Below are 24,279 nucleotides of genomic sequence, written 5' to 3' on the forward strand. Positions count from 1 at the left end.
ATAATCCGTTGGCCAATAGAAACGCGCCATGTAGCCTGCTCAGCGGCACGGACGTGCTCGATGCATCGAGCAGCGCCGTGGCAGCTGCGACAGCGGTGCCGCGCCAGTGGCACGGATGCCGTCCGTCCCAGCGAGCACCGCTGCGGATGCTCTAAAATGTTTGTTGGAGGGGCGTTGGTTGTTTCGAGCGTCAATCATGAACTTCGGAAATTTATGAATTAATTATCAATTTGGAATATTAAAGCTTTAGATAAAATTAATAATTTAAAGTATTTTTAATATTGTAGAACTTATTTGAAAATACAAGCTGAATAATTATATGAATTATATATAGTCAGTTGGTAAATGCTATATTAGAGTTTTTTGAGTTGTGTGGATTGCATTTGAAATTATTTATAATAACAAATAAATTTTGTTAGAATTTGATCTATATGTCAACTATTCCATTAAATTGAGTAATTATTGTTTCGGTGCAGCTTGTATATACCAATATTCACGTAGAGTAGAGGATTGGAGTACTACTATAATTAAATATACCATTATCCTTGAAAAAAAGTTTGGGAGTCGAGTTCATGGCGATTCAGTTTTTTAAAATTTCTGTGTATTTATTTATAAAAAAATTATAATAAACCTATGTCATAAAATATTGTTATTATGAATGTTGTTCAATGCGGCCTTTAAATTTTGAGTTTATTTATTTGTAAGAATTTGATAATAGGTTAATAGGTCTTATGTTATAAAATACTGTTATTATTAATGTCGTTAAAAGTTATGTTGAATATGTGGCCGGTGTGAAAAGAGAAATAGAACCTCTTGTAACATGATTTTTTAAATCATAATCATAACAACGCAATATTTCTAGACATTTGATCTTCATTAATGTAGCATGGTATTGTAATTATCGAAATATAACTTTTCATACAAAAGAATATTTATTATTTTATGGATAATATTATTGTTCTTTGATTTACATGTATCGACAATGCGCTACTATAAGCTTAGATATTTTTAGAGTGTATATGATTGTTTGTATTCTTTGTTTAGAAATCATGTTATCATTATACAAAAGCCTTTTAGACAAATTATAATTAGTTATAAATATTTAATAGTACTAAAATATTACAATAAGAATTGCTAGAAGGAGTATTTTAATAATATACTAAGTAATAGCTAGTGAATTTATCCAAAATTAATAATCATCGTTGTGAAACTATTGCACTCTATGTTACACTATTTTCATACTTATATTTAGAATCCAGTTCATACTATATCCCATCAATCTAATATTCAGCAGTTTGATATTCTCATGTCATATTCTTGATATTTGTAATACACTACGATGATATAAAAAAATACTCACAAAAATTATCATATGATAACATAATGGCGATATTACCTTTTTGTTGATATTTTGTCTACTATTTATTGATATTTTTTTATTCAATCCCAGCATTTGATTTTTGGATCAAAGGGTCCATATTCAGTCTCAATTTGGGATTAAGGTGACAAACTCAGTGACGACCCTTCACCCATATACTTTTAAATATAACGTTCTAGCCCATTTACTATTTATTGTGCAATTATCCCATTCATTAGTATTAAAAAATATGAGTAATTGATAATATCATAATTTTGATATATTTTTCTAATTATCTCACGATGAAAATTACATAGCTTTTAATAAAGAATAATGACTAAATAACATTGTACTACTATAATATAAATAGTAAATTTATGAGTTTTTTTTATGGAATTTAGGACTTTTCAAACGTTTTTTGCATAATTGGAATTTTGGAACTTACTTTATAATGGAATCAATGATTTGAGAATTGAGAGGGTGAAAATGGTATTTTGCTGCTATTCCAGTTATTGGGGGGAGAGGATTTAGGGGTAGAAAGGAGATTTCAAGTGTACGGCACGGTGATTATCCCTTCATAGGAATAGTTTGACCGTAGCTGGCACAGATAAAGCTGATTAATTATGTTAAAATAATAAAATTATATATTAACAATTTTTAATTGCAGTCCAATCAATTAATCTACTAGTACAATTTTCTTAAAAATTAGTAGTACTGTATTACAGTCTGATAGATATAGGTTTGGTAAATGTGGGCACTATTATTTCAGCGGTTATAGTATATCGCGTACTCATTAATCAATATATACCGGACAAAATACTAATTAATTAACATTAGCCTACTAATATATTTTGAGATGTTTTAATTAATAGCTTTGTATGAGGATAGTAAATTTTGGATCAACACAAACATACCCAAAATTAATAAATTAATGCCAAACATTATTATGATTTTTTTTTATCGAATTTCGTAAGAGTTTGTGGATAAAGTTATGATCTTTAAAGGTAATATGCAATTTACATTCTTTCAAAATTTCATAAATTTAAAGCAATAAATAAATTCTATAATATATTAGTTTTGCATTAACTCATGCCGCTTTCTCCTTTTTATTTTAGTATTTTCCAATTAACTTCTCTCAATTCACAATATTTGATTCTTGCCACTCAAGATTTGGTTTTCTCTTTGTTAAAGTTTGTCTTCCTAGTTATTGTCGATGTCGGTATAATTTTTTAAGGATTCTTTTTACCTTCCTAAACCCAGATTTTTTTTATTCTCCTTTTCTTCTTTTCCACTGCCTTTCTTCATCAGTCTTCCTAAACCTATGATGAAGCCTAGTAAATCAAGTTTGTACAAGGTATGTTTCTTAACATTAAGATTTATACGTATGTCTAATTATTGCATACATAGATTATGTATTATAGTAGGTCAAATTTTGTAGATTGTGCGTGAAGATAGAATTAGCGAATTGCCCACCGATATTCTGATATCTATAATTTCTCGACTGAACGTTCAAGAAGCTGTTTCGACTAGCATACTATCAACTCGTTGGCAACATCTCCCGCATCACTACTTAGATCGTCTTGTTTTCCGAAAATTTAGATGTTGTTGGGTACAAACCCATCTCACATCGGATGAGTGAGAGAAGTTGGAAGGTGTATATAATCATGTCCAACCCCCAATTAGTTTGAGGCCTTTTGGGAGTGACCTAAAAACAAATCCGTGCGGGCTTGACCCAAAACGGACAATATCAAACTAATGTTGCAGTCGACGATCCTAACAAGTGGTATCAGAGCCCAAGGTGACTTTGGGTCGTGCCTGGATGAGCCCCGGTTAGGGTCACAAGGGTCCATTTTTTGGACTTCCAAGTACAAATGGTCTCAAGTGGTATCAGAGCCCAAGGTGACTTTGGGTCGTGCCTGGATGAGCCCCGGTTAGGGTCACAAGGGTCCATTTTTTGGACTTCCAAGTACAAATGGTCTCGAATGCATTAAAGATTTATATCTAGCTAGCATTAAATTGTCGGATCAAGGCCTTGAGTTTTTGGTCTCCAATTGTCTTGCTCTTGAACGTTTGAAAATTGAATCATCTTGGGAGTTGAGAAATGTCTCAATTGTTGGTCACCCCAAATTGAAACTTGTAAACATTTCCTGCGTTTGGGGAGCTGAATCCATTGTGATCCGCGACACGATAAGCCTAGTTTTTTTGACTATCCATGGTTTGAGCCGTGGATGTGCTGTCCAAATTAGTAACATTCCGAAGCTTACCAAACTCGATTTTAAAGAAAGTTTTGATCAACCCATGCTGGCTGATCTCCTTGCCAGCATTCCATCTTGCATACGCCATCAACTACAACTGTTCCACTTTTCAACTCCGGTTTTGGATAATTATATGTCTCTGTCTAAGGTAACTTTTTCCTTCTTCATCCTATGTATGCACACGTAGGATAGTGATCAATCTTAATGCATAACTAGAGACAAAATCTCAACCACTAGATCAAAAATGGAAAGTGAGATTGGATTGATTTTGAAAACACGAAGGTCATTTTAAGGGTGTTTTGGTTCAATCCAAGGATTTTGTAGTTCATATTAAACAAGTCGTAAGTGCTATGAACTAAAATGGCCTTATAGTAAATTCCGTGTTTTCAAATCTGAGAATTTAATGGTTGAAATTGGGTCTCTAATTATGCACTAAGGAGGTAGTGGCTCTATAACACTATTATATATATGTATGTATGATAGGGCCCTCGAGCATCTAAATCATATTTGATTTGATTTTGCATATCTTTTATAATCTTTTTATTTATTTATTTTGCTTGTTTAGCAATATATGTTTTAGGGTTTAGAATTCTATAAATAATAGTAGAATTCTATAGTATTTTGATTAATTGAGAAATAAAGTGCAAACTTATTCTCATTCCCCGATTCTGGCGGAAATTGCCCCATAGCACCTCAACTAGGGTTTATCTTGTTCTTCGTCTCATTTCAAATCATTGGTGCTCTACTCCGATAGATCAAGGGTCTATCAACTGGTGATTTTGATAGGTTCTTGACCTATCGAGCCTGAGCACCACGAAATAATGAACAAGTTGAAGAAAAGATAAACCCTAGTTGAGGTGTTAGGGGACGATTTCCATCAGAACCGGGGAATGAGAATAAGTTTATACTTTATTTCTCAATGAATCAAAATACTATAGAATTCTATTATTTATAGAATTCTAAACCCTAAAACATATCTTGCTAAACAAGTAAAATAAATAAATAAAGAGATTAAAAAAGATATGCAAAATCAAATCAAATACTATTAAAAGATACGTTGGAGATTGAGAGAGATTTAGACTTGAGCGTGATTTAGATGCTCGAGGGCCCTATCAATGTACCACCTGTGTATATAGATATAAAATTACTCCCTCCGTCCCGGGCTACTCGCTCATTTCCTTTTCGGCTCGGAGATATTAAGGAATGAGTGTATAGGAAAGTCAAAAATGACGGCTGTAGGTGAAATTTTTTACTAAAAATGGAAAGAGTGCAAGTAACTTGGGACGCCCAAAAAGGAAATAAGTGCGAGTAGTGCGGGACGGAGGGAGTACTATTTATGATTTTAATTTGCTGATGGATCTTAATCATGGAATCTCTCGGGTTATAATTTAAGTATAAAACATTTAGAGTTGGAGCTTGATAGAGAGATGCATGTCGTGGCTGGTATTCTTCCCATTGTGTGTATTATTTGATTAAAGCATGCAGTTCGTTAGAAAAACTTGTGATAATGGTAATCTCTTTGTTCCATACTTGATACATTTATTTTCAGCACATTATTTAAGAACATTTTATTTAGTGATTTAAATAATAATAAAATAAAGTTGAGAAAAGAATAAAATAATAAAGAGGAAAGTAAGAGAGATATTAAACTAAGTGACCATAGATGTTTTTGTTGGTGATCAAACCATATCCACACCGGAGAATTAATAAAGTTGCAAGCAATATATATGGATTATCCCAACTCCATTAGTACGAGGTCTTTTGGGGAGCACCTCAATAGCAAAACCGCGAGGGCTTTGCCCAAAGCGGATAATATTATGCTAATGTAGAGTTCGGCTATGCACCGCCAGACCCTCACAGTTTTGTTCTTAGCCATAAAGGGTAATGACGCAAGTATCTTGGGACAGACCTCCGTGGAAATTGTCAGACATATGGCAACCGGCATGGTGTAGTTGTCTGTAAATTATTTGGAAATCACGAGGATTGGCTTTGTACGTCATCAATAATGCGGCTCTTGAAAAAACTGAAAGTGGTGGCTTCCGAATTGGCTTTGGACGTCATGAATGTGGAGGAAGGTCTTGTTTGATGTCTTATTATTAATTATAGATATCATTACTTTTCTGATAATTATTGATATGTTTCATTTCAACCTCCATTAGCTACCAAACCTAAACTTTGCTCGAACTAAGAAATATATACCGACAGATTCGTTTATTCATTAAATCGAAATCCATATGAACGTGTGTTTGTTTGAACATTTACACTTATCAAATATTCAATTCATCCAAATTAAATTGATATTGTTCTATACTCCATCCTTCCCACAAAATTTGTTATCATTTTATCCGACATGGAAGAAATGTCATAGAAAGTGAGCTGAAAAAGTTAGTGAAAAGTGATCTTATTTTGATGGTAATAGGGTCTCCCCTTCTACTAACTCATTCCACTCACATTTCATTTAAAATTAATATATATAAGTGGGACCCTTATTCCACTAACTTTTTTCCACACACTTTTCTTAACATTTCTTAAAACTCGTGTCGCCCTTAAATGAGACTCCTAACGGCGGACGAAGGGAGTAGTATTTTGGTATATTTTCCCACCCTACTTCCAACTCTTCAGCCCATGTTTCGTTGTCGTTTGCCGGGCCCACATCTCCCTTGGGCTCGTTGTCGTAAGAATACAAGTTTAATTAATGGTTTAGTCGACTCAACACATCTTGACATAAATAAAGAACACTCTTCGATTGCTAATTTCAATAACTGAGCAGGTATGGTTGTATTTAAATTATTATAGACGAATCACATATTCAGTTGAAGCGTAATCAATGGCGTGTAAGTCGGTATCATCAATCGATACATGTGCAACGCTGACTCTGTATAGAGAAGGCAAAGTTATCCATTTTCATTTTGTAACTTGTTTGACCAACTCTACACTATTCTGCTGTGTTTGATAATTCACATTTGAACTAGGTGATGGCGGCTTACGGTGCTGCCATTTCTCTCAAGAATACGATTCAATGTATTCTACAATCGTCTCGTATTTCGCTGGTTCATCCCTCTCCACAAGTCTTACAACCCGCCTTCGACGCGATGGCCAGCTTGCAGAAAGCTCTGCTAAAGCTGGACGAGACGGGCTACAGCAAGATCAGGACGAAGGTGAATGCTTTGGATGAAGGGATCAAAGAGGCCATATGGGAATTCGAAGATTTATTAGAATCCTGTTACACCGATCAGATTCTTCCACAGCTCGAAAGCGAGAGAGATCACTTGTCTTTCTCTGTAGATCTGCAGAGTCTGCAAGAGAGTGTTGATTGCTTCGTCGAGAGGGTGGCAGCGATGGAGGCGGAGTACGGTATTGAACTGCTGAATATGCCTGAAGAAGAAGGAGAACCTATTTCTTCAAGGATTGATTATGGCGGAATCGACTCGGATATGGTTGGATTATCTAATTATTTTGAAGATATTAGGAATCATTTTCTTGGAGAAGCTCAGAGGAATTGGTTGTTAGTTACTGGGATGGCAGGCGTTGGAAAGACAACTCTTGCAAAGAAAGTATTTGATGATCCATCCATTCAGAGACATTTCGAGCTTCGAGCATGGGTCAAAGTGGGCAGAAAGTGTGAGTTCAATGAAATACTACGATGCATTTTGGCTCAGGTTGATCCGGATACTCACGACCATATGGTTACTCATGGAGAAGATGGTGACGACGAGAAATTGGTTGGAGTCTTGGAAGAGAGATTGAAGGTTAAGAAATGTCTCATCGTGTTGGAAGATATATGGGGATGGGACACGCAAGTAATGGATAACTTGCCACAAGAGAACGTCCGAATCTTGCTTACAAGCCGACAAAGATTTCTAGAATATCAAGTTCAAATAGTACGCTTGTTGGATGAAGAAGAAAGTAAGCAATTACTTGGTAAGAAGGTGTTCGGTGAAGAGGGTTTCCCTTTTCACCTTGAGAAACTGGGAGAGAAGATTGCCAAGAAATGCGAAGGTCTTCCTCTTATGATAGTCACAGTTGCAGAGCTTCTATCCGAGGAAGACAAGACCCCAGAATTCTGGACCGAGGTAGCTGAAAAACAACATAATTTAGTCTTCGAGGGTGCATATGATCAGATATCTGAGGTACTTTTCCCAAGCTACGATTATTTGCCACAATATTTAAAAATGTTTTTTCTCTATTTGGGAGCTTTTCGTCCATATAGGGACATCAGAATATATGGCCTCTTAGGTTGTCTGAGTGCTGAAGGGTTCATGGAACCAACTGAAATACAAAATTTGCAAGATTTTGTGTTCCGATGCATGGTTGAGCTTGGTAAAAGGTATCAGCTTGTTCTACTCGGACTTGATCGGTTGTCTTGGTTTTCAAATAAAGATTTTCGTGTGCATTCTTGCTGGCAACACTTGTGTATAAATGAAGCTAGGAAGATCAAGTTTTTGCATGTTTTACAAAGTTTGGAAGATGATATGGAAGATATGAAAGACCAACGGCGGTTATGTGCCCACTCCAACACTTTATTTTCCTTCAAAGAAGTGCATGATTCAATAAAAAGTGATTGTGCACACAATGCTCGTTCTCTTCTTTGTTATGGTCCTTATCACCAATATTCGGTGCCAATGCATGCTATGGATTTCAAGTTGCTCAGGGTACTAGAAGCTCTTCAAGTCCGATTTTATGGTATTCCACTTGAAATTCTAAAACTAGTTTGTCTAAAGTACCTTGCCCTAACTTGCAACAAAGATCTCCCTGCTTCCATATCTAATCTTTTTCACCTTCAATTCTTGATTATCCATCGGAATATGCACATTAAAAAGTGTGGAGTTCTGTCATACGTGCCAATGGAGATTTGGGAAATGCAAGAACTACTATTTATTGACATTTTGGGAAGAGAGCTACCAACTCCTAATTCTAATGCTACTTTGGACAAACTCTCCTTTCTTTTTGGTGTGAGTGCAAAGAGTTGCACTAGAGAAATTCTCAAAAGAATGCCTAATTTAATGAAACTATTAATTCTGAGTGAGAGAGAGCCTTATGATGACGACGATGATAAAAACCCCTTGTGTGGCTTGGAATATATCTCAGAAGAACTCCGGAATTTAAAGTTTCTCAATTATTCTGTAGTGAACCCTGAGATGAAGTATGTGTCTAGGGTTCCTCTTTCTATGTTCCCAACAAGTCTGACAGTGTTGCACTTGAGTGGCTTAGGGTGTCCGTGGAAGCACATTATAGACATTGGTCTACTACTACCAAATCTTGAGACACTCCGGTTAGAACATTATGCCTTTCAAGGCCCAGAGTGGGATATAGTACCAGGCTGTTTTTTGAAACTTCAGACACTAATAATTGGAGACACCGATTTGGTGCGATGGAGAATTCAACATGGAAGCCTCCCAAAGCTTGACCTCCTAACCATACGGCATTGCTACAAGTTACAACAACTCGATTGGATGCGTGGTCCCTCAATGGTCACAAAGCCCACAATTGAATTAGTTGAGTGCAATCCCTTATTTGTCGCTTCTGCCATTCAATTACCGAGATCTGTCTTTACAGTTCTTTGCAGCCTTTCTGTTTGAGATGAGAGAAGTCTTGCTGGACTCTCAACTTGGTTAACAGGTTGGCCTTCCTACTTCCTTTAATTTGCACAAACCACATCATTTCAATTCTTTCTTAACTTATATATATACTCGTACTTGTGATTTAAACTTTAGGGCATCCACAATGGGGCGCCCGATGGCGTCCATCGTCCTCGGGTGCGGACGATGGCACCATTGTGGGTGCCTGCCATCAGGCGCGCCCGAAGCCCACGCCCGATACATCGTCTGCGGCGTATAGCGGGGACGATGGCCATCGTCCGCGCCATTGTGGGCGCGGCGGACGATAGGTGCGGACGATGACACGCATTTTACTAAAAAAATGCATTTGCCAGGGTTCGAACCCGGGTCTATTGCTTGGAAGGCAATAATCCTAACAATTGGGTGACACACACTAGTTGAGATATCTTGAAAACTAAATTGTTTTATACATTTAGTAAGATGAAAATGTGATAAAAATTAATTTTTATAAAATGTATTAATTTTTATAAAATGTATGTAATTTTTATAATATAGAATTTTTCTAATTTTAAATCCAATTACATTACTAATAATGTGACTCTATGCTTGACTAACTCATAAGCATATGAACATTAATTTTTATAAATGTATGAACATTAATTTTTATAAATGTATTAATTTTTATAAATGAAATGGAGTTTTTTTTCAATTTTTGTAGTTATTTAAATATTTAAATAAAAGAAAATGCATAGGGCGCGCCATAGGGCGCGCTTTAGGGCGACCCACTGCAGGTGTGGGGGTAGGAGGATAAAACTGATGACGTGGCGTGCCATAGGGCGCCCCATTGCTAATGGTCTTACATGTTTTTGTTATATTTTACTTCGTCCACAAATAAATATTACACTTTGACTCGACATGAGTTTTAAGAAATGTAAAGAAAAACAAGTAGTAGAAAATAGAGTGGAATGTTATTCCTACTCTTGCTATTAGTTTTATAATAAAACATGGGTAAAATAAATTAGCCATTTACCAAAACATTGTTAGTGAACATGAAATGAGACATATAATTGGCCATTCTAAAATGGCAATACAAAATATTTAATGGCCGATGGGTTTTAGGTTTGTTTCCCACTTGTTTTCAATAATTAACGTATGTAACATGTTTTCACTATTTGTCTACGCTCACATGCTATATTCATTTATTGATTTTCAGGCAAATGAGAGAGCAAGAAGGGTAGGATATATATCGTCTTATCCCACCATTTATATTGTTGTTTTACCATGTCGTTGACTGAATTTAAAGATTATGATTTGTTGGATTTTGCTGTTAAGTTATTTGTAACTAAAATTTACTATCAGTTGATTTGTCATTTGTTTACTTGCAGTCCATAATTCGAGAATTGTTACACTTGTGTTACGCATGGTTATCAATCTTTATTTCGATTAACAGAAATAAAAAAATCAAACTAAAACCACAATATTGATCAGTGGAATCAAATCTATAGTTAAGTGGAAACTAACACTCCAAATAATATTTTATAAAGAAATAAAAATCATATTCTAGTTAAAGATATTGTAGTTCAGGTCCTCTTCTAATGCTTATAATACCATAATCCAAAACTAAATTTGGGATGAATTTACGGTCTAAGTCAGGAGGGATCTTTGTTACTTGTACTATCTTGTTCTTTACGATTACAACACTGACTCTTGGTTTTCATCAAAAATGTGTCGCGTGCATTCTTGTTGACAGCACGTGTGTGGGAAAGAAGCTTGTAAGATAAAGTTTTTGCATGTTTTACAAAGTTGCGATGATGTTATAAAGGACCAGCATCGTTTGTGTGCCCATTGCAACACTTTATTTGCCTTCAAACAAGTGTATGATTCAATAAAAAGTGATTGTTCTTCTACTACTCGTTCTTCTTTGTTTTGGTCCTAACCACCAATATCCGCTGCCAATACATGCCATGGATTTCAAGTTGCTCAAGGTACTAGATGCTTATGCAGTCCGCTTTTATCATATCCCACTTGAAATTATGAAACTAGTTTGTCTAAACTATCTTGCCCTAACTTGCAACCAAGAAATCCCAGTTTCCATATCGAACCTTTTTCACCTTCAATTCTTGATTATCGGATCATATATGAATATTAAAAAGTTAGGATGTCAGTCATATATGCCGGTGCAAATATGGGGCATGCAAGATCTACGACATATTCATATCAGCGGAAGAGACCTACCAACCCCGAATTCTAATGCTACTTTGAACAAACTCTCATTTCTTTTTGGTGAGTGAAAAGAGTTGCACTAGAGATATTCTCAAAAGAATCCCTAATTTGAGGGCATTAGGAATTGAGATGGAATTGAAGCATTGATGAGGATGATAGTGACCTATTGGATGGCTTAGGTTATATCTCAAAGGAACTTCATAACTTGAGGATACTTTTATATTCTGTATTGAACCCTGATACGAAGTACTATAAGTCTATTGTTCCTCTTTCAATGTTCCCATCAAGTTTGAGAATATTGGGCTTGAGTGGCTGTTAAGGACTTAAATCCCTAACGAACCAATAAAACGAAAAATAACAAGATAAGAGAACCTGGCGCCCGTGAGGGTCGGCGGGGATAAGGATCTGGGCGGTTGTGCCCGGGTTCCAACCCGTCGGGCAACGGCTACAGATAAGATATACGTTCCGACTGTGCCCGGAGAGATTCCGTCGGGCAGCAGGAAGCGTAGGGAATTATGGATTCAAGGCATATCGCAAGGTATTTGGCCAAAATAATATATTCACTGAATGATGAAAATGATAACAATCTCGCCTATTTATAATACTAGAATACTACTACTCTAACTTATTGAATAAGAAAACAAAGATATGGTGAAACAAAAGATAACTGAATAATTGGGATTTCCTAAGATATGAGATTCGTAACAGTGGCACAGGGTGTCCATGGAAGCACATGAATAACATTGTCCAAGCCTTTGTCCTAGCGGCAAGGAGCTTAGACATTATTGCATGAGGTGCCGAGTTCGAGCCCTCTTGACATCAGTTGTAATTTCCCCCTATCTATAGTATAAGAGTTTATTTGTAATTTCCTCCCTTATATAGGAGTTAAAAAAAAGCACATGAATAACATTGGTTCGTTGCTACCAAATCTTATAAAGCTGGATTTAATGCAGTATGCCTTTCGAGGTCCAGAGTGGGATATAAAATCAAGGTGTTTTTTGAAACTTGAGACACTTGTAATTGAAGACAGTGATTTGGTGCGATGGAGATCTCAACATGGCACCCTCCCAAGGCTTGAGCTCCTAAGCTTTCGACATTGCTACAAATGAAAACATCTTGATTGGATGCTTGATTCCTCAATGGTTACACCTACAATTGAAATAGTAGACTGCTATCCCTTAGTTTTTGCTTCTGCGGTGAAGATACCGGAATCTCTCCTAAAATCTCGATGCCACTGTTCTTATTGGTGATGAGAAGTTAGCATCTAGACATCTCAACTCGGTTAACAGGTTAGACTTTCCACTTCTTTTAATTTGCACAAACCACATCAATTACTAATTTATTTCTTAACTAACATGCTTGTGATTTAAACTGAATGTGTGTTTGTCATATTTTGATATTCATCATTTTTCAGGCAAGTGAGAGAGCAGAATGGGTCAGATCCACATTATCCCATCATTTTAATTGTAATACCATGTTGTTTTTGTGATTCTAAGGATAATGATTTGTTTGATTTTGTTGAGAATTATGAAAGTTGAATTATGTTCGTAACCGAAATTGTTATCAGTTTGATTTGTGTGTAAACACTGCATGCATTTTTCCATAATTCAAGGATAACATATAACCTTTTCCCTTTATGCATGATTTTTCACTTTGTCTTGATATTATGTTGAATCGATGCGATTCTTATATAGTTTGGATAATCAAAGATTTGTACAACATATATTTATGTATCCATTGCATGTTTGGATACAATTTTCTAGTAAATTGGATGTAAATGCCTTGGCTTTAATGTAGCGAAGAAAAATTATATATCTAGTTTGATGTAAATAGATAATTAAAGATATATTAAAATAAAAGAGATTAAGTCTATTAGTTTTTGCTATAAAGAAAAATAACTAGTGAGACGAAAAAAAAATCAGTGATATAAATATTTGATTTTTACTTATCCAAATTTTCGGTAAGTAATGTACAAATTATCCATTTAGTTGACTTTTCAAAAAACAATCATAAATTGGTAGCAAAATTTAAGCAACAAAAAAAAGTTTGAAATGATTTAATAATACGCATCGAATATCATAGAACTATGTCCTATATTACATACTACTATAAAAAAATGCTTATTGTTTGATAAATTTAATCAAATAACAAACTCATCTAAAGCTGAGAAATAAAGCAAAAGACTCCAGAGAATATTTTATAAAGAATTAAAATGAACTTTAGTATTATCAAATTCTATTTCGTATCCTGTGTTTTGCATACAATTGATTAAATTTAACTCTAGAAAATTTATTCTCTCTCTTACGACTTGAGGATAAATTGATATTCTTACTTAGATGACCATTCGAGCCGATATTTTCTTTATTTTTCATCATCAACTTTCAGACTCGATTGTCCGAATGCCGAATGCCTACAATCTAGTTCATCTTATCCGCGATTGTACCAGTAAACGCCGTTTCTCCCACGGCCAACAGCTTCATTTGCAGGTTCTCAAATCTGGGATCATCTCCAACATATTCGTCTCCGCATCTCTGATAAATTTCTATATCAAGTTCGAGCTCGTTCACGATGCCCACTATCTGTTCGACGAAATTCCTGAACCAGCTCTGGTTTCTTGGAACTCTTTGATTTCGGGGTATGTTCATTCTGGTAAGTTTCATCGAGCGTTAAAATTGTTTTCTCAGCTTGAAAAATCCAATCTTGCTGCGGATTCGTATTCGTTCACCGCAGCTCTGTGTGCTTGTGGCCAACTGAACAGAGTGAAGGATGGGAAATCTTTGCATTCCAAGATTGTGAAATATGGTGCTGGATGCAGCGTGTTTGTGGCTAATTGCTTGATTGATATGTACGGGAAATGCGGCTGCGTTTCCGACGCGTTGAAGGTTTTCGGAGAAATTGCTGAGAAGGATATAATTTCATGGAACTCTGTTCTTGCTGCAAATGCTAGGAACGGGGTGCTTGATGAGGCGTTCGCTGTTTTTAGTCGAATGCCTAATCCCGACACCATCTCGTACAATGAGCTAATAGATGGCGTTGCAAAGTATGGAGTGGTGGAAGATGCAATATCTCTGCTTTTAAGGATGCCAAACCCGACCTCGTCTTCCTGGAATGCGATCATAACAGGGTATGCGAACAGGGGAAGAGGCATAGATGCTGCGAGGTTTTTCTCCAAGATGCACTCATGTGGTGTTCGTATGGATGAGTTCACGTTTTCGAGTGTTCTTAGCAGTAATGCTGGACTGTCCTCTCTCACGTTAGGTGGTTTGACGCATTGCTGCGCATTGAAGTTTGGTTTTAATGAGCATGTTGTGGTGGGGAGTGCGCTTATCGACATGTACTTCAAGTGTGGTGCGGTGGAGGAGGCGGAGAGGTTGTTTGAGTCCCTCCCCAAGAAGAATTTAGTCACTTGGAACGCGTTTTTATCAGGCTATGCACACAATGGTGACACGAAGAAAGTGTTTGAGCTCTTCGAGCAATTGAAAGGGGCTAAAGATTTGGAGCCGGATGAGATCACATTCCTCAATGTTCTATCCGCGTGCTGGCATGGTGGGGCTCGTTTAGACGTTGTGAGGGGCTACTTTGACGTGATGAGGATTGAGTATAGGGTTGATCCGACACCGGAGCATTGTTGTTTGGTGATAAAGGTGATGGGGCAAGAAGGGGATGTAAGGGGTGCTGAGGGGATGATTGGTGAGCTTGGGTTCGGATCTTGTGCGATGGTTTGGAAGGCGTTGCTTGGTGCTTGTGTGAGCTGTGGGGATGTTCGGGTGGCAGAGGTTGCAGCTGGGAAGGCGGTGGAGCTCGAGGGGGATAATGAGTTTGTGTACGTGGGCTTGTCGAATGTGTATGCTGAACATGGGGATTGGGACGGGGCGGCGAGGGTGAGGAGGGCGATGAAGGAGAGAGCGGTGAGGAAAGAAGTTGGTTATAGTTGGATTGAGCTTCAAGAGTAGAGGTAAATAGGGTTCATGTCATACATATCTCACTTCGATTTATGTTTCCCTTTGTTATTGGATTTTATAAATGTGTTTTATAGTTTTATATTGGATTATTACATATGTGTGTTGTGCCTGAGTGAATATCGGTTACTCGGGCTAGGTAGGGTCGGGCCGGTAGAGCATAAGCTCACGGGCGGCCTGAGAGTCGAAAAACGTAGAGCCTGTACGCCAAGAAGACTGAAATTCGAGCTTGTTTGCCTGCTTTGATTCGTCCATTTTGGCCCGGTGGGCTCAGGCAGGATTGAATTGGTTAGCTAGTTTAACTAGTAACAACACTAGTGGTAGATCGATTTCGAGATGAATTATTCATGATGAATTGGATAATGAAAAATGACTATTGGATAGAATTAGATTTTGTTGACAAGAATTTAGAAATATCTTGGGATAACAGCATCTTATGATCATGTATTTCAATAATGTAATATTTTGCTTTTCTTGATGTAACAAGCCAAGCTTGCATCCCAACAAAAGCATACAACTTTATTAACAAAAGAAGGAGACAGCTTTAATAAAGGACCTGTCACATTTGAACCATCGATTATTTTTCCAATCCTGCATCTAGCCAGCTTCATACTAATTTTTCACTCTCTTATTATGAATGTATAGTACTAAAAAATTGCAGCCTACTATGTTTTGGTTTCAGTTTCGTGATGGCGGCTTATGGTGCTGCCATTTCTCTCAAGAATACGATCCAGCTTATTCTAAAATCGCCTCGTATTTCGCTGGTTCCCCCCTCTCCTCAAATCATACAACCCGCCTACGACGCCATGTGTCGGTTGCAGAAAGCTTTGCTAAAATTGGATAGCACTGGGTACAGCAAGATCAGGATGAACGTGAATAGTTTGGATGAACGAATCAAAGAGTTCATATGGGAATTCGAAGATTTACTAGAATCCCTTTTCACCAATCAGATTCTTCCAAAGCTTGAAAGCAAAAGAGATCACTTGTCTTTCTCTGTAGATCTGCAGAGTCTGCGACTGAATGTTGATCACTTCGTCTATAGGGTGATGGAGATGGAGATGGCATATGATATTGAACTGAGGTATATGTCTGAAGAAGAAGGCGAACCTCTTTCCTCAAGAATTGATTTTGCTGGAATCAACTCAAATATGGTTGGATTATCTGATCAATTTGAAAAAATCAAGGATTATCTTTTTGGAGAAGATGAATCTGGAGGGAATTGGGTATCAATTGTTGGGATGGCAGGGGTTGGAAAGACAACTCTTGCGAAGAAAGTATTTGATGATCCAACGATTCGGAGAAATTTTGAGCTTCGAGCATGGGTCAAAGTGGGCAAAAAATGTGAATCCAATGAAACATTACGATGTATTCTAGCTCAACTGGATCCTAACACTCGCCACCAAATGCTTACCCAAGGATTCGTAGGTGACGACAAGAAATTAGTTGGACTATTTGATGAGAGATTGAAGGGTAGGAAATGTCTCATTGTGTTAGATGATGTATGGGACAGACGAGTAATGTACAACTTGCTTACGAGCAGGCTCGGAAATAGAGAAAATGTCCGAGTCTTGCTCACTAGCAGGCTATGGTCTGAAAAATATCCATGTGTAAGGGTACGCCTGTTGGATGAAGACGAAAGTAGGAAATTGCTTTGTAAGAAGGTGTTCGGTGAAGAGAATTTTCCTCCCCAGCTGAAGGAATTGGGAAAAAAAATTACAAAAAAATGTGAAGGTCTTCCACTTATGATAGTCACAGTTGCGGAGCTTCTATCTAAAGAAGACAAGACCCCGAAATATTGGACTGAGGTAGCTGTAAAACAAAATAATTTAGTTTTCATGGATGCATACAATCAAATATCAGAGGTACTTTTCCCAACCTATGACTACTTACCTCAACATTTGAAATTGCTTTTTCTCTAAGTCGGAGCTTTCCCTCCATATAGAGATATTGAAGAAAAATGCCTTATCCATCAGTTGATTGCTGAGAGATTTCTTGAACCGAATGGTCAAAAAAGAAATTCGGTATATTTTTTTGATGAAAAAGAGAGCTTGAGTAATTTTATATGCAATTTCTTTCTAGAGCTTACTGTCAGTTATAATCTTATTATACTGAACTTTATTCCAAAAGAACCTTGGTTTTCAACAAAAGGGTTTCGTGTGTATTCTTGCTGGCAGCATGTGTGTAGGAAACAAGCTAGTGAGATCAAGTTTTTACATGTTTTGCAAAAGTTGCAATGAAGTTATGAAAGGCCAGTGTCGGTTGTGTGTCCACTGCAACACTTTGTTTGCCTTCAATCAAGTGTATAATTCAATAAAAAGTGATTGTGCATCCACTGCCCGTTCTATGCTTTATTTGGGTCCTTATCACCAATATCCAGTGCAAATACCTGTCATGGATTTGAAATTGCTCTGGGTATTAGAAGCTCGTAGTGTCCGATTTTACCATATCCCACTTGAAATTATGAAACTAGTTTGTCTAAGGTACCTATCCCTAACTTGCAACGAAGAGCTCCCTATTTCAATATCCAACCTTTTACAACTTCAATCCTTGATTATTAAACAACATATGAGCATTAAAAAGTGTGGAGTTATGTTATACATGCCGATGGAAATATGGGATATGCAAGAACTACAACATATTGAGGTCGTGGGAAGAGACCTACCAACCCCCAATTCTAATGCTACTTTGGACAAACTTTCATGTCTTTTTGGTGTGACTGAAAAGAGTTGCAATAGAGATATTCTCAAAAGAATCCCTAATTTAAAATCATTAGGAATTCAGGTGGAGTTGATGCCTTACGTTAATGAGGATGATGGTAGTAACCCATTGATTGCACTGGATTATATTTCAGATGATCTCCAAAATTTGACCACTCTTCATTATTATGTTAAGAACCCTGATATGAAGTATGAGTCTGTGGTTTCTCTTTCAATGTTCCCATCAACTTTGACAGCATTGATGTTGAGTGGCTTTGGGTGTACATGGAAGCACATGAATGACATTGGTTCACTGCTACCAAATCTTGAGACTCACTTTAGAACAGTATGCCTTTCAAGGCCCAGAGTGGGATATAGAAGTAGGTAGTTTTGTGAAACTTGAGAAACTTGTGATTGAAGAAACTTGAGCTCCTAAGCATACGACATTGCTACAAATTGCAACAACTCGATTGGACACGTGATTCCTCAATGGTTGATATGTCTACAATTGAATTAGTTGAGTGCAATCCATTAGCTGTCATTTCTGCCAAACAATTGAGACCAGAATCTCTCTTTACAGTTCTTTGCGACTCTTCTATCTGAGAAAAGAGTTCGTAGCTGGGCTCTCAACTTGGTTAACAGGTTAGCCTTCCTACTTCAATTCCACAAATTGCGTAAATTCATTTCTTACTTAACTAAAATGCTTGTGATTCAAATTTATGTTTCTTTGTCATATTTCATGCTAGTATATGCTCTTTAGGTTGTTGACTGCACTTTTTCTCATATCTTCTTGGACATCAAACACAAGACCAAAGATATCAACCATAAGCTTAAATCACGAAGCATGTTTGGAATATTTATGGACACTCATGTCATGTGTTCATTTATCGTTTTGCAGGCAAATGAGAGGTCAAACGCTGCGTTATCCCATCATTACAGTTGAATTATGATGTTGTTTCTGAATCTAAGGATAATGCTTGTGATAAGCATATAAGATAGGAAGCCCTAACTTAACCCAAAACCATGGTCAAAGGTAAAGGGTTGACTCCCTATTATATGCTATTCCACACTTTCGTGTGAAACTGATGTGGGATCGTATCAATCCATCCCTCTTTTAAACCGGACGTCCACGGACGGCACACGCCGGGTGGCAAACCCAAAGCCACGGGCCCACCATCCCCTTTGCTGCCCTTTTCCTTCGGGCCCACATTTTTCGGTGGCACCCCTTTTGGTCACACCTACGGGTAGCCCCTTTCCTTAGGACATCCGGATCCACGTTCACCGCACCAAATTGATAAGCATATAAGATAGGAAGCCCTAACTTAACCCAAAACCATGGTCAAAGGTAAAGGGTTGACTCCCTATTATATGCTATTCCACATTTTCGTGTGAAACTGATGTGGGATCGTATCAGCTTGTTGGATTTTTGTTGAGGATTATGAAACCTCCATGTTGAACTGTATTTGTGCATGATTTTCACTTTGTTTTTCACCTAACTCTTGAGTTATAAATAAAATGATAAGAAGAAATATATGCTTGGTACATTGTTTTTTGTGATTTGATCTCTTATGGAGTAAAATAAAAATATACTCCATTCCATTGAATAGTATTATTTCCACATCTTGCTTAAATGTCTTTTACCATTGCCGTCTTGTTGATAGCTTCAATAATTGAGCATAATCAACGCTGGCTTTGTAGACCAATGAAATATGTAGCAAATTTCAACCTGTTGTCGTTTGTCAGAATACAATTGTAGAATTCCCATAACCAACTCTAAAGTGATACCATTCTCAGTTTCCATTCTCAGTTTCCGTTCTCAATTGGGAGATGGCGGCTTATGGTGCTGCGGTTTCTCTCAAGAATACCATTGAAAGTCTTCTACAATCGTCTCGCATCTTGCTGATTCCTCCCTCTCCACAGATCTTACAATCCGCCTACGATGCTATGTGTTGCTTGCAGAAAGTTCTACTTAAGTTGGATGAGACGAGCTGCAGTAAGATCAGGACGAAGGTGAATGATTTGGATGAAAGAATTAAAGAGGCCGTATGGGAATTCGAAGATTTACTGGAGTCCCACTACACGAATCAGATTCTTCCACATCTCGAACGCTCGTCAGGAGGTGAGAGAGATCGCTTGTCTTTCTCTGTAGATATGCACAGTCTGCGGCAGAGTGTTGATTGCTTCATCGAGAGGGTGACGGTGATGGAGGCAGAGTACGATATGGAGCTGCTGAATATGCCTGAAGAAGAAGATGAACCTCTTTCCTTAAGAATCGATTTTCGTGGAATCAACTCAAACATGGTTGGATTGTCCGATCATTTTGAAAAAGTGAGGGATTATCTGATAGAAAATGAAGGGAATCAGTTATTAATTACTGGGATGGCGGGGGTTGGAAAGACTACTTTTGTTAAGAAAGTATTTGTCGATCCATCGATTCAGATTCATTTCGAGCTTCGAGCATGGGTCAAAGTTGGCAGAAAATGTGAATCTAATGAAACATTACGATGCATTCTAGCTCAAGTGGATCCCAGCACTCGCAACCAAATGCTTGCCCAAAGAGACGACAAGAAATTACTTCAACTCTTGAAAGAGAGACTCAAGGATAAGAAATGTCTCGTTGTGTTGGATGATGTATGGAAATGGGACACACAATTAATGGATAGCTTGAGAAAAAAGAATGTCCAAATTTTGCTTACAAGCAGGCTAAGAATTCAAAATTCTCCAATTTCTCTTGAACTATGCTTGTTGAATAAAAAAGAAAGTAAGAAATTACTCGGTGAGAAGGTGTTTGGTGAAAAAGGTTTCCCACTTCACCTTGAGGAATTGGGAGAAAAGATTGCAGAAAAATGTGAAGGCCTTCCACTTATGATAGTAACAGTTGCAAGTCTCCTAAGAAAAGCCAATGAGAGTAACCGAGAAGAGCTTGACAAGACTATCCACAAATATTGGACCGAGGTAGCTGAAACACAACATAATTCAATCTTCGTGGATGCATATGATCAAATTGCAGAGGTACTTTTCCCAAGCTATGAATACTCACCGCAATATTTGAAAATGTTTTTTCTCTATCTCGGAGCTTTTGTCCCATATCGTAATATTTTACTACACATGAACCTCATTTGTTGTATAAGTGCTGAGGGGTTTCTTGAACCACCTGGAACACAAATTTTGAAAGAGAAAGGGTTTGAACATGTTGTGTCTTGTTGCCTGGAGGTGCTTGCTAAACATTTCAATCTTCTTCTGTGGAATCCCGAACGACTTTCTTGGTTTTCAAATGGAGATTGTCGTGTGCATTCTTGTTGGCAGCACTTGTGTAGGAAAGAAGCTAGTAAAATCAAGTTTTTGCATGTTTTACAAAGTTGCAATGAAGATATGAAAGGCCACCGTCGGTTGTGTGTCCATTCCAACACTTTATTTGCCATCAAACAAGTGTATGATTCAATAAAAAGTGATTGTCCATCCACTGTCCGTTCTCTCCTCTGTTATGGTCCTTTTCACCCTTATCCAGTGCCGCTACATGCCATGGATTGCAAGTCGCTCAGGGTACTACATGCTTTTATGGTCCGATTTTATCAGATCCAACCCGAAATTCTAAAACTAGTTTGTCTAAAGTATCTTGCCCTAACTTGCAACACCGAGCTCCCTGCTTCCATATCCAACCTTTTACACCTTCAATTCTTGATTATCAATCCATATGTGCACATTATAAAGCGCGGAGTTCTGCCATATATGCCGATGGAAATATGGGACATGCAAAACCTACAAGTTATTAATGTCAAGGGAAGGGACATAGCAACTCATTGAATGGCTTGGCTAATATCTCAGAGGAACTCCAGAATTTGTCGACTCTTGTATATGGTGTAACGTACCCTGATATGAAGTGGGAGACTATGGTTCCTCTTTCGATGTTCCCATCAAGTCTTACTATATTGAAGTTGAGTGGTTTAGGGTATCCTTGGCAGTACATGAACGACATTGGTTCGATGCTACCAAATCTTATTATCCTCGGGATAGAACATTATGCCTTTCGAGGCCCAAAGTGGGACATAGAATCGAGCTGTTTTTTGAAACTTGAGTCACTTATAATTGAAGACGCCGATTTGGTGGAATGGAGAGCTAAACATGGAAGCCTCCCATGGCTTAAGCTCCTAAGCCTACGACATTGCTACAAATTAAAACATCTCGATTGGATGCGTGATTCCTCAATGGTCACACCAGCAGTTGAATTAGTAGACTGCAATCCCTTAGTTTACAAATCTGCCGCGAAATTACCAGAATCTCTCTTTGTATTACGTCGCTACCGTTCTTACTTGTTATGAGAAGTCGCTCAGAACTCTCATTTTGGTTAACATGTTAGCCTTCTTACTTTTTTTATTTTTATCTAAAATGTTTTGTGCTTGTCATTGAAACTTGACATATTTTTGTTAGTATATTTTATTATTGTTTTTCAGGCAAATGAGAGGAATAAAATGGATCAGATGTAAAGTGTATTATGATGTTGTTTCCTGAATTCAAGATTTGTTGGATTTTGTTGAGAATTATGAAACCTGAATGCTGAATTATGTTTGTAAGTCAGTTAAATTTCTGTTAAAACATTACATGCTTTTTTGCATGATTTTCACTTTGTTTTGATTGTATATTTAATTATTGATACGTTTTTTTTATAGTATTCAATGTTTCAAGTGTCTATTTTTATTCACCCAACTTGGAGTGGTTTATACACACTTTGGGGCAAAAGTAAAATGTTTTCGGTGTAGAAGGTGAAACGGAACGAAAATGGAGCTCGGATGAAACATGGGATTATATGTATAAAAGTAAAATGTTTTCGGTGTAGAAGGTGAAACGGAACGAAAATGGAGCTCGGATGAAACATGGGATTATATGTATGTATATGAATAGGTGGATGATCAATCATTACAAGAGAAAGCAATAGATGATTAGCTTCCAATCAATCCTTGCAGTGGTTTAGTAGAGGAATTGAATGAACAGAATGGTTCATTAAAATGTGACAGTTAGGACTCAACCCTAAGCTAAAGCATATGATTCTTTGAATAAATTTTAAATTGTCCGAATTTTTGCAGCTATTTCAATAAATTTTAGTTAAGTGAACATTTGAATATACGGTTCATATATCAAAATTAAATCCTGAAAATAAGAAAAATGTGCAACTTTGTAGGTTATAATTTATTTATTTTGTAAAAAAAACGTCTCTCTTTTAATTTTATCTGCAAACTATATTTCTCCTCAAAAGTCAGATATCATCTTTTTTTTTAATCTATGTACAGTTTAAGAGAGCAGAAGTTGTCCAGATCCAACGGTTCAAATTGATCAACAACAAAACAGAGTATTATAATTATAATCTGCTTTCTTCTTCATAAAATATCAGAATCGAATGTACCAAAATTCCAGCATCTATAAACCTACAAAACTAACATCAAATCAATGTGCAAGTGGCTCTTATCCCATTTTAGTATCTCAATTTTTTTTTATTACATGTTGTGTTTTACCCTCTTTAATGATTCCTTTATTCCTTAATTAGATGATTAGTGATGATACCATATTCTTATACTAGTAGATGATTTTATTGTATTTTATTTTACGACATAGATATTTTATGTAATATAGTCTTTCTCTGAAATTGTAATTTTCACGTGATTTTTAAATATTGCTCGGATTATAGCTCTATTATTTAAACCTTTTGTAATTATAAATATTAGTAGCATATAAAGTCCTACGTAATAAAAGTTAATTTTTAAATACGACTTCTTTTATTTCTCAAATAAAAAAGTACTTATATTAATTCAAAATGTTTCTTTGTCTCATTATTTTGTAGATATATAAAATAAGATGTCACGTCAAATACATATTCAGATATTTTTATGCCGATAAGAATATATTCTCAAACCTTTTTACAAATTCGAAATTGAAAATAATATAATGGACACACACTACCGTCATTTTAGCCTCGAATATAGGTTTTTCTTTGGTAAAAAGACAAAGAATCTCAAAATTTTATGTCTATGTACTCGAATTTTTATTTGAATAATATTGCGAATATGATATTCTGTATGCTTTTGGTTCGCCTATAAATTTAAATAATAATTTATTCACTTTATATAAAATCACTTATAGATGAAAATGGAAACGAATCAGTTGGTATTGAGAATATTCAGAATATGTCAAGAAAAAAAATATAATTTCGTTGATTCACGAAATATATTGAATAGCATG

The 24,279-nt window shown here is 36.6% G+C and overlaps 4 protein-coding genes across 6 annotated transcripts; all 4 read left to right on the top strand.

Moving 5' to 3' along the window:
• Positions 1 to 6,887: 6,887 nt before the first annotated feature.
• LOC121761438 (putative late blight resistance protein homolog R1A-4) lies at positions 6,888 to 10,465 on the top strand. Of its 2 annotated transcripts, XM_042157084.1 has the most exons (3): positions 6,888 to 9,107; positions 9,169 to 9,231; positions 10,384 to 10,426. In XM_042157084.1, exons 1-2 carry the CDS (start codon positions 6,951 to 6,953, stop codon positions 9,226 to 9,228), a joined length of 2,217 nt encoding a protein of 738 aa, XP_042013018.1. In that variant the 5' UTR covers positions 6,888 to 6,950; the 3' UTR covers positions 9,229 to 9,231; positions 10,384 to 10,426. The 2 variants fall into 2 exon arrangements, with proteins under 2 accessions (XP_042013018.1, XP_042013017.1); XM_042157083.1 differs by having other exon boundaries at positions 6,888 to 9,231; positions 10,384 to 10,465.
• A 3,165-nt stretch (positions 10,466 to 13,630) lies between these two features.
• On the top strand, positions 13,631 to 16,171 carry LOC121761835 (putative pentatricopeptide repeat-containing protein At5g47460). Of its 2 annotated transcripts, XM_042157518.1 has the most exons (3): positions 13,631 to 14,042; positions 14,124 to 15,348; positions 16,035 to 16,171. In XM_042157518.1, the coding sequence occupies exons 1-2, from the start codon at positions 13,730 to 13,732 to the stop codon at positions 15,344 to 15,346; spliced, it is 1,536 nt and encodes a 511-aa protein (XP_042013452.1). In that variant the 5' UTR covers positions 13,631 to 13,729; the 3' UTR covers positions 15,347 to 15,348; positions 16,035 to 16,171. The 2 variants fall into 2 exon arrangements, with proteins under 2 accessions (XP_042013452.1, XP_042013451.1); XM_042157517.1 differs by having other exon boundaries at positions 13,632 to 15,348.
• On the top strand, positions 15,384 to 22,623 carry LOC121761834 (putative disease resistance protein At1g50180). The gene is made up of 2 exons (XM_042157516.1): positions 15,384 to 17,214; positions 19,843 to 22,623. Exons 1-2 carry the CDS (start codon positions 16,042 to 16,044, stop codon positions 21,850 to 21,852), a joined length of 3,183 nt encoding a protein of 1,060 aa, XP_042013450.1. The 5' UTR covers positions 15,384 to 16,041; the 3' UTR covers positions 21,853 to 22,623.
• LOC121761836 lies at positions 17,203 to 19,590 on the top strand. Its single transcript, XM_042157519.1, has 2 exons — positions 17,203 to 18,690; positions 18,947 to 19,590. The coding sequence occupies exon 1, from the start codon at positions 17,528 to 17,530 to the stop codon at positions 18,434 to 18,436; it is 909 nt and encodes a 302-aa protein (XP_042013453.1). The 5' UTR covers positions 17,203 to 17,527; the 3' UTR covers positions 18,437 to 18,690; positions 18,947 to 19,590.
• Positions 22,624 to 24,279: the final 1,656 nt, after the last annotated feature.

This window comes from Salvia splendens, chromosome 13, assembly GCF_004379255.2.
Source record: "Salvia splendens isolate huo1 chromosome 13, SspV2, whole genome shotgun sequence".
In the NCBI taxonomy this organism is placed as follows: Eukaryota; Viridiplantae; Streptophyta; class Magnoliopsida; order Lamiales; family Lamiaceae; genus Salvia; species Salvia splendens.

What these genes read in the sequence shown, in the direction of transcription:
- LOC121761836 (XM_042157519.1), top strand. Translation starts at nt 17,528, where the DNA reads ATGTGTGTAGGAAACAAGCTAGTGAGATCAAGTTTTTACATGTTTTGC.
- LOC121761834 (XM_042157516.1), top strand. Translation starts at nt 16,042, where the DNA reads ATGGCGGCTTATGGTGCTGCCATTTCTCTCAAGAATACGATCCAGCTT. An exon ending in CATACAATCAAATATCAGAG is followed by an intron (nt 17,215 to 19,842) that starts GTACTTTTCCCA and finishes TACCATTCTCAG; the next exon opens with TTTCCATTCTCAGTTTCCGT.
- LOC121761835 (XM_042157517.1), top strand. Translation starts at nt 13,730, where the DNA reads ATGACCATTCGAGCCGATATTTTCTTTATTTTTCATCATCAACTTTCA.
- LOC121761438 (XM_042157083.1), top strand. Translation starts at nt 6,951, where the DNA reads ATGGAGGCGGAGTACGGTATTGAACTGCTGAATATGCCTGAAGAAGAA.